This window comes from Tursiops truncatus, chromosome 17 (assembly GCF_011762595.2).
Source record: "Tursiops truncatus isolate mTurTru1 chromosome 17, mTurTru1.mat.Y, whole genome shotgun sequence".
Lineage (NCBI taxonomy): Eukaryota > Metazoa > Chordata > Mammalia > Artiodactyla > Delphinidae > Tursiops > Tursiops truncatus.
Genome location: NC_047050.1, coordinates 37,851,011 through 37,864,118, shown reverse-complemented (window position 1 = coordinate 37,864,118; position 13,108 = coordinate 37,851,011). Strand labels below are relative to the sequence as shown.

At 37.3% G+C, this 13,108-nt stretch overlaps 1 protein-coding gene across 2 annotated transcripts in view; it reads left to right on the top strand.

Moving 5' to 3' along the window:
• RAD54B (RAD54 homolog B) overlaps window positions 1-13,108 on the top strand; it is a 97,295-nt gene that overhangs the window by 77,036 nt on the left and 7,151 nt on the right. For both annotated transcript variants that reach the window (XM_019925132.3, XM_019925133.3), the window contains 3 exons: window positions 1,674-1,964; window positions 4,959-5,134; window positions 11,700-11,961. In XM_019925132.3, the coding sequence (XP_019780691.1) occupies window positions 1,674-1,964; window positions 4,959-5,134; window positions 11,700-11,961 (729 nt within the window). The remainder of the gene's footprint in view (window positions 1-1,673; window positions 1,965-4,958; window positions 5,135-11,699; window positions 11,962-13,108) is intronic.

Genomic DNA, 13,108 nt, shown 5'->3' with positions numbered 1-13,108 from the left:
TTTGATAATGATTTTAAGACCATGTACTGTTACAGTCTTCTCATAAAAGCTTACTTTCAGACAATTCAGTTTGTGGATTATTGATTTCCAGTGGTTCTCAATGGTGGCAATAGCCAAACAAACAAGGATTCGGAGACTGTGGCTTCACTTAATTAAATGATTATGCTAAACATTTAAAGAGATGATTGATGATTTTTCTATTCTAAACTGTATTTCATTTCTTTTATTTAAAAAAAATCTGAAGGGAAGCAATTAGTAAATGGTTGATCATTATAAAATGTTTAATGTTCATTTAACTGCATGTTCTGGGTTGGCCAAAAGGTTCGTTTGATTTTTTTCTGTAAGATTTGGCTCTAGTAGCGCTTAGTTGTCTTTAACTTCATTCGAAACAATTTTGTTAGATCGTATTGTGACAGCTGTCATATCAGCATGCATTTAAAAAAAAACTTATCAGAATTGGTGATTTTTTTGTGTAGGCATTTTAATATTGAAGATGAAAGAAACAAAGCAACATTTTTGGCATATTATGCTTTCTTATTTCAAGAAAGGTAAAAACACAACTGAAATGCAAAAAAAGATTTGTGCAGTATATGGAGAAGGTGCTGTGACTGACTGAATGTGTCAAAAGTGGTTTGCGAAGTTTCGTGCTGGAGATTTCTTGCTGGATGATGCTCCATGGTCGGGTAGACCAGTTGAAGTTGATAGCGATCAAATCAAGACATTAATTGAGAACAATTAATCAACATTAAACCACATGGGAGATAGCCAACATACTCAAAATATCCATATTAAGCGTTGAAAATCATTTGCACCAGCTTGGTTTTGTTAATCACTTTGATGTTTGGGTTCCACATAAGTTAAGCAAAACAAACAAACAAACAAACAAAAACCTTCTTGACTGTATTTTCACATGCAATTATCTACTTAAATGTAATGAAAACGTTCCAGTTTTAAAACAAATCGTCTCGGGCGATGAAAAGTGGATACTGTACAATAATGTGGAATGGCAGAGATCGTGGGGCAAGTGAAATGAACCACCACCAACCACACCAAAGGCCGGTCTTCATCCAAAGAAGGTGATGTGTGTATACGGTGGGATTGGGAGTCCTCTATTATGAGCTCCTTCCAGAAAACCAAACGATTAATTCCAACAGTACTGCTACCAATTAGACCAACCGAAAGCAGCACTTGACGAAAAGCATACGGAATTAGTCAACAGAAAACGCATAATCTTCCATCAGGATAATGCAAGAACATATGTTTTTTGATAACCAGGCAAAAACTGTTACAGCTTGGCTGGGAAGTTCTGATTCATCTGCTGTATTCACCAGACATTGCACCTTAGTATTTCCATTTATTTCAGTCTTTACAAAATTCTCTTAGTGGGAAAAAATTTCACTTCCCTAGAAGACTATAAAAGGCACCTGGAACAGTTCTTTGCTCAAAAAGACAAAGTTTTGGGAAGATGGAATTATGAAGTTGCCTGAAAAATGAAAGAAGGTAGTGGAACAAAACAGTGAATATGTTGTTCAATAAGGATCTTGGTGAGAATGAAAAATGTGTCTTTTATTTTTACTTTAAAACCGAAGGAACTTTTTGGCCAGCCCAGTGGTTTCTTTTTTTTTTTTTTTTTTTTTGTCTAAAACACTTTTAAGTCTGCTGTTTTTCCATAGGAAGAAAAGGAGTTAGGAGAGAGAAGAGCAGCTGAACTTACTTGCCTCACTGGGCTCTTTGTCCTTAGAAGAACCCAAGAAGTCATAAATAAATATCTCCCACCTAAGATAGAGAATGTAGTCTTTTGCCGACCAGGAGCCCTACAGATTGAACTTTATCGAAAACTGTTGAATTCTCAGGCTGTCAGATTCTGTCTTCAAGGATTGTTGGAAAATAGTTCTCATCTAATATGTATTGGAGCTCTTAAAAAACTGTGCAATCACCCCTGCCTTTTGTTCAGCTCAGTAAAGGTAAGTAGTGTATGAGCCTACGTCAGGAATATGAGCTGAAGGTTCTATGTCATGTGAACCTAAGAGGGCAGATTGGACTAATCCCTGGGGTTGCATTTGTGGGTTTTCCAAAAGCTGTGCAGCCTCTCCAGTGTGATTCTTCTTTAGAGTTTATCCAGCCTTCTACTTGTTCTTCAGAGCATGACCATATTCATAGAGCTGAACGAGGGATGAAATGGGCTTGAGGCTCTGCCTTCTAGAGTTTGTGCCCCCTGCCCTTTGGCGCCTCATCTAATGCTCGGTCCTGGTTTCCCTTCCTATTTTATATTAATACAGCCAGTCAGTTTGTTTGGAGCTAACAAATACAAAATTTACCATTAAGAAATAATTTATTTTTTCCTCATAAAAGTAATACATGATTGTTATATGAAATCTATAAAATTCAAAAAATCACAAAGAAGAAAATAAAGATCATCTACTGGTTACAATGTAAATTGGTACAACTGGGAGACAGTTTGGCAATATGTATCAAAAACCTTAAAATTTAATGTATCTTGTGACCTGGTAATACCACTTTGAATAATTTGTCATAAAGAGATAAAGCTCTCCAGCCACAGAAAACCACATTTGGTATTAATAATCTTAGTTAATACTTATTAAACACCATGTACCAAACACTAAGTACTTTTCTAGTATTTTTTTTTTATTCTTCACAAAATTCTATGGAGTAAGTACTATTGTTACCATCCCCATTTTTGGGTGAGGAAACGGACTCAAAGATACCCATAAGTAGTCTTTTCTAGAGGAACTTAATTCTAATGATGCTATGCTTATTATTTAAAAATCTATTATTATTATTATTACTAAATAAATTGTGGACATTTCCCCAAATTAGATGCCTTCTACAAGTATGATTTTTAATGGCTACATAGTTGACCTGACCATTTGGATATTAATGAACATAAGGCAGTTTGGGGTATAGTGAGAGTTTTCTGTTTTGGTGTTGGAACTAGGTATCAGTCCCTACTCTACTACTTGTTTAATTACAGACAAGTTTAACCATGGCCAGGTTGTGTCTGTGAGCCTTAGTTTGTCTTAACTGAAACACAGAGACAATAATAACTTCCTGATAATGTTATTGTGGCTATCTGATGAATTTTTATTACAACTATACCTGAATATTACAACTCATAACTGAAGAGTATTGGGTTGCAGAGAGTCAGAGAAGAGATTGCCCTGTCTAGTTGATGTGAGGAATCTAACTGGTAAATCTCTGTGATGCACCTCCACGCATCAGGCTGTCTCAGCATAAAGATATTGTCTGTTAGTTGATTCTTAATTAGGATTATACATTACAGTCTTCAGGGAAGCTTTTAAGACTACATTTGTCCAGCCTAGACACATATGAGCCGATTCAGATTCTCTGAGAGTAGGACCCAGTCATGAAGATTTTAAAAAAGCTCTCCCAAGTGATTCTGATTATGTGTTCCTGGCTAAGAACTTGTGCATTAAGATCATTCATCTCCCTTGTATTTTGATTTAATATTCACCAGACAACTTTCTGCTAATGATTTGCTTCCCCATGCACCTTTCATAGGACAGAATGCATAGACCAGTTGGTTTAAACAGGCAGGTCTCATTTATAGGTCAATAAATATATATTCTGATTTATTCAGTCTCTTAATTTGGTTAGTACGGCTCATTTCCCTAGAGCTTAAGCTTATGTAAGTTTCTGAACATGAAAAGCTGTAGATTAGACCCTGGGTCTGTGGTCCTTTGATAACCTCGCCAAGGTGTAGGCATTTTAGGAAACCTAACCCAAAGCAGCCAGCAACCATCTCTCCTCTCATGTGTATCCCAGTTATGTAAATATCTTAGGGTTCCCAGTATTTTTAATCAAGTGACTTTACCCAAATATTGTTATGTTTTGGGAATAAGCCAGATTAAAATTAGTACTTTGTGCCTAGCATTTTATACTACTTGATTCACTGCCCTTAAGATGTTTCTAGTATTATTAAAGGATTACAACACACATTAAAACATTAGGGAATTATTTTAAAAAAGTATATAGTTAATTGAATAATTAAATAAATTCGAAGTTGAAATGTACTGTGTAACCATAAAGGTTAAAAGTCAATGCCCCCCAAAAGGGGGCATGTGCGTAATCAGGTGGAATTTGCATTGGGCCCTCAAGTATTTATAGGATTGGGATAATTGGGCAAAAAAAAGATGGCGTATTCTAGGCAGGGGTAGTAGGTTGAACAAAGTTTCAAGAACAATGATAAATCTGGTAAATGTGGGAGAGAGTGAGGAGAACTGCCAATCCCAGAAATTTTATCTGAAAAAGTGATGCAGTCATTAACAAATGTAATCTCCAGTGTGTGTTCACATGTCAGCTAGGCAGTTTGAGGGGGAATTTCAGAGGTGGTGATAATCTCTTTGGAATAAAATTATATAAAAACTATTGGTAAAATAAACAAAATATTATAAATAACAATAGATTTCTCTGTTAACTTCTTGGCAGAATTGTTCCTTCTTGTAGAAGAAATTGATAAGATCGAGTGGACTGTTGTGCTTGATTTTGAGTATCACCTGGGAGGTGCTGTGTGAGCCTGCAAACTGGGAGAGAAAAGTAATAGCAGGGAGGGAAGGGGGGAAGAAGAGAGAAAAAGGTAGCAATGATGAGGTCTCAGGGTTTTGGAGAGGATAGATTTCCTAGAACTGTTTGCCCTCTATTTTCCTCCTGTTTATTTCTCTGCTACCCACCTCCCCATCAATCACACATCGGCAATGATACTGCGCTTGTGGGGTTCAGGGAACAGGCATTTGGAGACAGCATTAGAACTGCTCTGTAATCAAAAATGACCAAATTGTGACCTATGAAGATTAACATAGCAATTAGATTGGGCTTTTCAGGTAGCTATTAATCTTCAGTTTTTTCCCCATAATTTTAGCATTTTTTCCCTTCCGATTAAAAAAACATGAACCAGTGTTGACAGTCATCCTTTTGAACAGGAAAAAGAATGCAGCTCAACTTGGGATGAGAATGAAGAAAGGAATCTATATGAAGGCTTGATAAATGTGTTTCCCGCTGATTACAACCCACTCATGTTTGCTGAGGAAGAGTCAGGAAAACTACAGGTGCTGTCAAAGCTCTTAGCTGTTATCCACGAACTTTGTCCTGATGAAAAGTAAGAAGTCAATTTAATAAACCACTTGTAAGTGCTTATGGAATTTCAGCTTAGACTCTGTCCTTATTCCCTCCCCTCACTGCCTCTTTTTGAAAAGAAGAAAACATTAAAAATAAGTTGTTTTCTTCTTTGGGGGCATGGTTAGCTCCCAGTCTTTTGTCAACTTATCATTAACAATGTGTCTGTAAGCTTTTATTTAAGAAAAACTAAATGTAAATACATATATTTTAAAAACCTTAGAGATGTCTTTTGATATTATAACACCTAACTCGTTTCTTTATCACTTTCAGAATCCTTTGTTCTTTTTCTGTCCTGAAACGTTGATACCCTGAGGGCTTTGTCTTCAGCCTCCTTGTCACTCTAAACACCCTTCCTGGTTTAGCTCTACTCGTAGTTTCAGCTATCATCCACATGGTGTTGATTCAAAATCTGTATCTCTAGTCCAAGCCTCTCTTCTAGTTTCCACATCCTTCTTTCTATTTAATGGACATCTAAATCTGTCTGGACCTCAACTTCTCGTGTACTAAACCAGCTTTATCATTTTGCCATTGCAAGACTGATCCTTTTTCATTATTCCTTGGCTTGATGAATGGTACCATAATGCAAGCAAAAAACACTCGTCATTCTAGACTTACTTTTCTCCTTCACTTTCCCAGTGTCATCAGTCACTACATTCTATTCTATTGATTTTATTTCTTAATTTCAGGAATCCATTTCCTTTCAGGTACCAAGATTTTTTTTTTAGTAACTATTTTAAATTTTATTTAAAAAATTTAATTTTAAAATTTTTTAAAATTTATCTTTTATTGACGTAGAGTTGAATTATAATGTTGTGTTAATTACTGCTGTACAGCACCAAGATACTTGTTTTGATTCTTGTAATTACTGATTGGCTTGTGGTGGTCTCTTATAAATTATGTCCCTCTTTCAATCCCATTGCATATCAATATTGCCCTAAATTATATTAAATACAAATGTGAACATGTTACTCCTTTTCCTAAAAATCATTCAGAGATTCCTAGTTGCCTTCCAGAAATTTCTAAACTATAGCACATTGAGCAAGACTCTTCATGACCTGGGTGATGCCTCCTTTTCCAGCCTCATACCTCTTGACTCCTTCACACTTATCATGTGGTCCAATCATACCAGACTATTTGCAAAACCGGCAATTTGCTCTACTTCTCTCCTCTGTTCTTACCTGTTTCAGGTTCCTATGCCTGGTGTACCTCCACTTCTCATTCTTCTGACCAACTTTCTCTTCTTTAAGACTCAGCTCGGATGCTTTCTCCTCTTAGAAGCCACTGGCCTCATAGTGAGTTAGATGCCCCTCTTCTGTACTCCCTTAGCATCCTGTACCTCCCTCTAATGGAGCTCTTCTCACGTTATATTGTAATCATTAGTTCTCTTCTGTGTCAGCACCTATAGTGCAGGGACTATGTCTTAATTATTCTTGTAGGAGGTATTCAAACTGTTTTTGAATTAAGGCAAAAATACAGAGAAAAGATTGCAAAATAATAATTATATTTAATTGTCAAGGAATCTACTTAACCTCTTTGGAGCATTAATAGTATCATTTGACTTGTGAAAATTTTTAGATTTATTTTTCATAATAATGAAGTGACTAAAATAAGGAAACTTTCTATGAACTCTTTAATACAGTTTGATTAAAATGTTTTATTAGATAATATTTTATATATACAAGAGTGTGTAATGTATGTGTATATATATATATATATATGCAGATTGTGACCCAGTTTGAACTTAGAGTGTAAACTTTTAGTTAGACTTTTATTTGCATCTTGTCTTCACTGGATTCTGTTTTTCCTTTTTTTCTGAACATGGGATAGGTGGTTATTGTTGGACAAGGAATATGAGTGAACAGAATTTTAGAGGAAATGGGAAGAGATCAAGTGTGACTGTAGGTGTGAGAATTTATCCTTGAAGATGTTCTAGAGGAAAGTTCCCCTCTTGTGGTGGGAAGGAAGGAACGAGGAAGAAAAATATAATTTGGGGGTAGGGGTTGGGTTGGAGTCATTTTGACTGCTTGTGTATCCTAAGAAAACTGAATCCTGCCTTGTCTGATGAAAGAAGAAATAGCACTTCCATCAGTGGCACAGACTGGTCTGGTGCTTCACATTATCTGAAGAGATGGACCTTTCTTTTTAAATTGTGGTAAAATACACATAACATGAATTTACTATCTTAATTATTTCTAAGTGTATTGTTCATTAGTGTTAGGTATACTCACACTGTTGTGCAACCAATCTCCAGTACTCTTTTCATCTTGCAAAACTGAGCTATACCCATTAAACAACAACTCCCCATTCCTGCTTTTTCCCAGCCCCTGGCAACCACCCGTCTACTTTCTGTCTCCACGAATCTGACTACTGTAGGCACCTTATATAAGTGAAATCATACGATGTTTTGTCTTTTTATGACCAGCTTATTCTACTTAGCATAGTGTCCTCAAAGTTCATCGATGTTGTAGCATGTCAGAATTTCTTTCCTTTTTAAGACTGAGTAGTGTTCCACTGCATATATATAACATTTTGTTTACCCATTCGTCTGTCGATGGATAGTTGGGTTGCTTCTGCCTTTTGACTATTATGAATAATGTTGCTGTGAACATGGGTGTACCAACACCTTTTTGAGACCCTGTTTTCAGTTCCTTTGAAAATATGTCCAGAAGTAGGATTGTTGGATCATATGATAATTCTCTCTTTAATTTTTTGTGGAACCTCCATAATCTTTTTCGTAGCGGCCGCACCATTTTACATTCTCACTAACAGTGGACAAAGGTTCCAACTTCTCAACAACCTCTCCAGCTTTGCTATTTTCTGGTCTGTTTTGTTTTGTTTTTGACAGTAGCCATTCTAACGGGTGTGAGATGATATCTCATTGTGGTTTTGATTTGCATTTCCCTAGTAATTAGTAATGTTGGGCATCTTTTGATGTACTTGTTGACTATTTGTATATTTTCTTGCAAAGACGTCTGTTCAAGTCCTTTGCCCATTTTTTTAAATTGGGTTGTTTTTTTTGTTGTTGTTGTTATTGAATTGTAGCCCCCTCCCCCTTTTTTTTAATGGCCAGTTGGGTATAGAGGCCAGGTTTTCCACATCTGAGCTGCCTATGCACAAACATCTCCTAAACCTTTAAAATACGTAGCTAGAAGTTGCTCACAGTGTTTGACTTCAGGGATAGTATTACTGTCTACACCTGATCTACTGTGTTATTGTTAACTAGAACTGGATAGTTCTATTTTCGGTCTACAGGCAGAACTCTTCTACAGTGCTTTTGTGCATATTGAGATGAATTAGAATTGGGTGGAGGCATATCTGAGAACTCCTGGCTTGTCTGGCTGGTGGCCCTTTTATGGAATTTTTTAAAAGAATACTTCAAAATTTAAAAAGTTCCTCTTCCCTCCTGGTTGTTGCATTCACGCACTAGGCTTCATGGCTTGGAGAGTAGAGTTCATGCCGAATTCCACACCCCGTGCATCTCTTGGTTGGACACTCTTGTGCTGGGTGCAGCTTGCACTGTACCTGACATGGCAGCCTTGCCTACAGATTTCAACTGCTTTCAGGGACAGTATAGTGACCATAAAAATAATAGCCTTGTTTGAAAGTGGTATGTATGTGTGGCGGGGCTTTAGACCTCTGGGAGGGGATTGTCCAAGGCTCTTTACCAAGATAGTCACCTATCCCATCAATCTACATCTAGCCTTGTAAGAACTTGTTGGGGGAAAATATTCTGAAGCCAGATTTCCTCCAGTCCAGTAAAGTTGTATCAGCAAAACTATGTTTAGATAATGTTATTCATCCCCGTAATAGTATAGAAAAGGAAGGGAAAAATGACTGAATTATTAGTATAGGAATTTTGGCAGATTGCGTAAATGGTCTTAAGTTCTCCCTCCCTATATCCATGTTCCTTTGCTGGGTAACTTTGGGTGATCTACCATTCTGACTCTGAGCTCAGCCACGTGATCTGAATTGGTCCATGAGGTGCTGGCACACATGGCACAAGAAGAGGCTTGAGAAGATCTTGTGCACTGGGGCTTGTCCTCCTTTGTGCTTCCTGGAAACTTTTTGTCACCATGTGAATAAGCCTGGGCTAGCCTGCTAGAGGGTAAGAGACCTGAGAAACTCAGATGAGGCTTCCCAGCCGAGGCCCCTCACCAGTCAGCCAGTTCCCAGTCTACTTGGCAGCTGACTGCAGATGCTTGAGTCAGCACAGCCACGACCAGCAGAGGAACCTCTTAGCTGAGCCCAGCCCAAATTGCCAACCTACGGAATTGTGAGCTAAATATAAAATACATGGTTGTTGTTTTAAGCCACTGAGTTTTGGTTTGGTTTGTTATGTAGCCAAAGGTAACTGATACAGGAATACAAATATACATGATCTTTACCTTGTTAGCATAGATAATTAAGATAATTCTAACTGTTAAACATTTGCTTTATTTTAAAAATTTCTAGTGCTAATAATTATCTCACTAGTTATAAAACTTGTAGGAAATATTCTTGATCTGTTTTTTATTTTTTGCTTAATTCATCAAACTTTAGCTATTAGATAAATTCTGGTTTTACTTTTTACCATATTTTATTGTTTAAAATTTTTATTTTATCAAAATGTTAAAAGGGCTTATCATTAAAAAAGACAGGAGTTCATAGTTCCATCTCTCCCCCTTTGCATCCTGTTTCTCAGAGTCAATCACCAGCTCCCATAGTATGTTGCCAGACCGTGTACTTATACGGCTATCTCTTGTCTTTTCCATATTTTCTTCATGAAAAACTCTAGCAATTTTTCTTCATTCTTTATACATTGAGTTATAATCTTTTTTTTAATATGACAATGCTTTTTGATAGTTTCCCATGGCTTTTATTTTATTTTATTTATTTAGTTTTTGGTGGCACGCAGAACTTCCCTGGCCAGGGATTGAACCCTTGCCCCCTGCAGGGGAAGCGCAGAGTCTTAAACACTGGACTACTAGGGAAGTCCTGAGTTATAATCTTGATGTGCCTTAATATGGATCATGTTTTCATTTATTGAACTGAAAACTCTATAGTAAGTCGTTTTAATCTGAAGATCCCATGTCTGGGAAGCAGCCTCTTTCAGAAAACAATTTTCTTTTGTTTTATTTGGAATTTCTGTCAGTCATATATTGAACCTCATGGATTGATTCTATAATTCTTTTTTCTTTCCTCTCCTATTGGTCATCACTTTTCCTTTTTAATCTATTTCCGGGAAGATTCTCTTTCTTTCTTCTAAATCTCCTATTAAATTTTTATTTGGGCTGTCATTTTAAATTTCCAAGATAATTTTCTTATTCTTGATTGTTCTTTTTTATTGCCACCTCTTCTTGTGAATGCTATCTCTTAGGGTATTAATTATTTCCTTAAAATTGTCTTCTGTTTCCTCCATTGCTCTGTTTTATTCATGTTTCTTTTTTTCTGTTTATTCGTTTTGGTTTCTATTTTTCGTGTTGGAGGCTGGCTTCAAGTAGCTGGTGGCCCTTGGTGTCCATTTATATTTAAGAGTAAGGCAGTAAAACACTAACTGAATGCTCTGTGTGCATGGGCAGGGCTTGTGGACTGCTGACCTGTGTTAGGTAACAGATAGCGAGCTGGCTTTTTTATTTGGGGATTCCCTATCTGTGGACCTTTTCTCTGGGGTCATTCAAATGAGTCATTCCAGAGGTGAATCTTCCAATAATATCTTTCTTGGGGTGTGGAATGCTTTGCTGCTGGTGTTCTGGGAGTTGGCAGAAAAGGGGGACTGGAATCTTACCATCCATTTTGCAGACCTTCATTTTGGTTTGTCACTATATCCCTGCCTTCTAGAGTTCCCTGGTCTAAGTTTCTTTGGTTTACTTTCTCCAGAGAATAAACATTCTAGTTGAGAAAGAAAAGTCAACTAGTTACATGGGATGAGGGCCTGAGTTCTACTTACCAGTGCTCTTGTAATAGCCCCAGTCTAAACTCCTTTCTTCTGAGCTGGCTTTACGAGAGTATATGGTGTTAATGAACTTGTACCTGTTTCTTATTGGAATCTCTCTCTTTGGGCACTTAAGTTTCACTTTCTCTGTACTCCTAAGCAGGTCACCATTCCACTATTCTCTGTTTTCATATATAAATGTCTCCTGTTTCATTAAAGATAGAGTTTGTCTTTCTGTTTCTTATTCTCCTGCTGTTCTTAGGGTGACTTAAGAGAGGTAAAGAAAGCAGAAAATTCTTTACTCCACTATCTTGATGCTGGAAGTCTCTTAGATATTGACTTTTTTTTTTGGCCACGTGGCTTGTGGGAATCCCAGCTCCCCAACCAGGGATTGAACCTGTGCCCTCGGCAGTGAGAGTGCAGAGTCCTAACCACTGGATGGCCAGGGAATTCCCTCTTAGATACTGATTTTAAAATTGAATTTGAAGGAGAATGTGTGTTTTAATTGTACAAGGTCATTGTTGGATGTTCTATAAATATCAGTGATAGTATTATTGTGGTATTTTCCTTCAATTAAAAAAATCTAATATTGCTTTTAAATTGTGTATAAAGATTCTTTCTTTTTGATTGACAGGGTGGTGTTGGTATCCAACTATACACAAACCTTGAATATTTTACAAGAAGTATGCAAGCGTCATGGATATGCTTATACAAGACTTGATGGACAAACACAGATCTCTCAAAGGCAACAAATTGTTGATGGCTTTAATAGTAAATACTCTTCTGATTTTATTTTTTTGTTAAGTTCAAAAGCTGGTGGTGTGGGACTTAACCTTATTGGAGGATCTCACTTAATTCTCTATGACATTGATTGGAATCCAGCCACTGATATCCAGGTAGGACTGTTTATGTATTAAACAAACATTATAGAATGCCTATGGGGGATACAGGGCCTGCTGGGGATACGAGGATGATGATGATGTATAATAACTGCTGCATATTGAACCCTTATTTTGTATCAGGCACTCTGCTAAGTGCTTTACATCTGTTTAATCTTCACAATAACCCTACAAGTGTGGATATTCTAAGCCCTGTTTTACAGATGAAGATATGGAAGTTTGTTCTCAGTCACATAGCTTATAAGAGGCAGAGCCAGGATTCACACCCAAACCTGTTATGTCTCCAGGCTCTAATATACTGTGTAGTTGGGCCTTCAGGATCCTCATGACCATCAGGGGAAGACAATAAAGTGTTACAGGTGCTATGATCAGCGTTTGTGCAGGGTATGGTAAAGATATAAAATTAGCTTATTTAAGGAAATATTTCAGAAGCAGCCTTTGGTTTTCTTCAGAATACAGTCCATTTTCATGTATTTTGAGATTTCTACCTATGGATTTGCATCTCATATGGTATCTGTGTTAGGAGACCTGGAGACAACCCTCGGGTTCAATGATTCACTAGAAAGACTCACAGAATCAAGAAAAACAGCTATATTCATAGTTAAGTTTTATTACAGTGAAAGAATACAGACTAAAATCAACACAGGTAGAAGGTGCATAGGGTAGAGTCCAGGAGAGACCAGGCACAAGCTTCCAGTTGTCCTTTTCCACTAGATTTGTATGGAACAACACTTAATTTTCCCAACATTAATGAGTGACAACACATGGAATATTGTCAACCAGAGAAATTCACTTGAGCCTTGGTGTCCAGAGTTTTTGTTGGAGGTCAGTCATGTAGGCATGGATACCTGTGTGACTGACCTTAGTTGCTCAGTCTTCAATCCCTGCAGAAGTCAACTGGCCCAAGTCCCCACCTAAATCACACTGTTAGCATAAACTACTTGGTGTGGCCCAAGGCCCCAGGTAAACTAAGAAGCTCTTATCGGGCAGGATACTCCAGGGTTCCAGGAGCTGGTTGAAGGCCAGACTTTTCTTTGGAATGTGCAAGGTTTGAACATCAACCTTTTACTGTACAGTATCATTGATAAAGCCTAACACCACAGAGATCTACGTAGAGCCTGAGCTGATTGCAGGTATCCTAGGG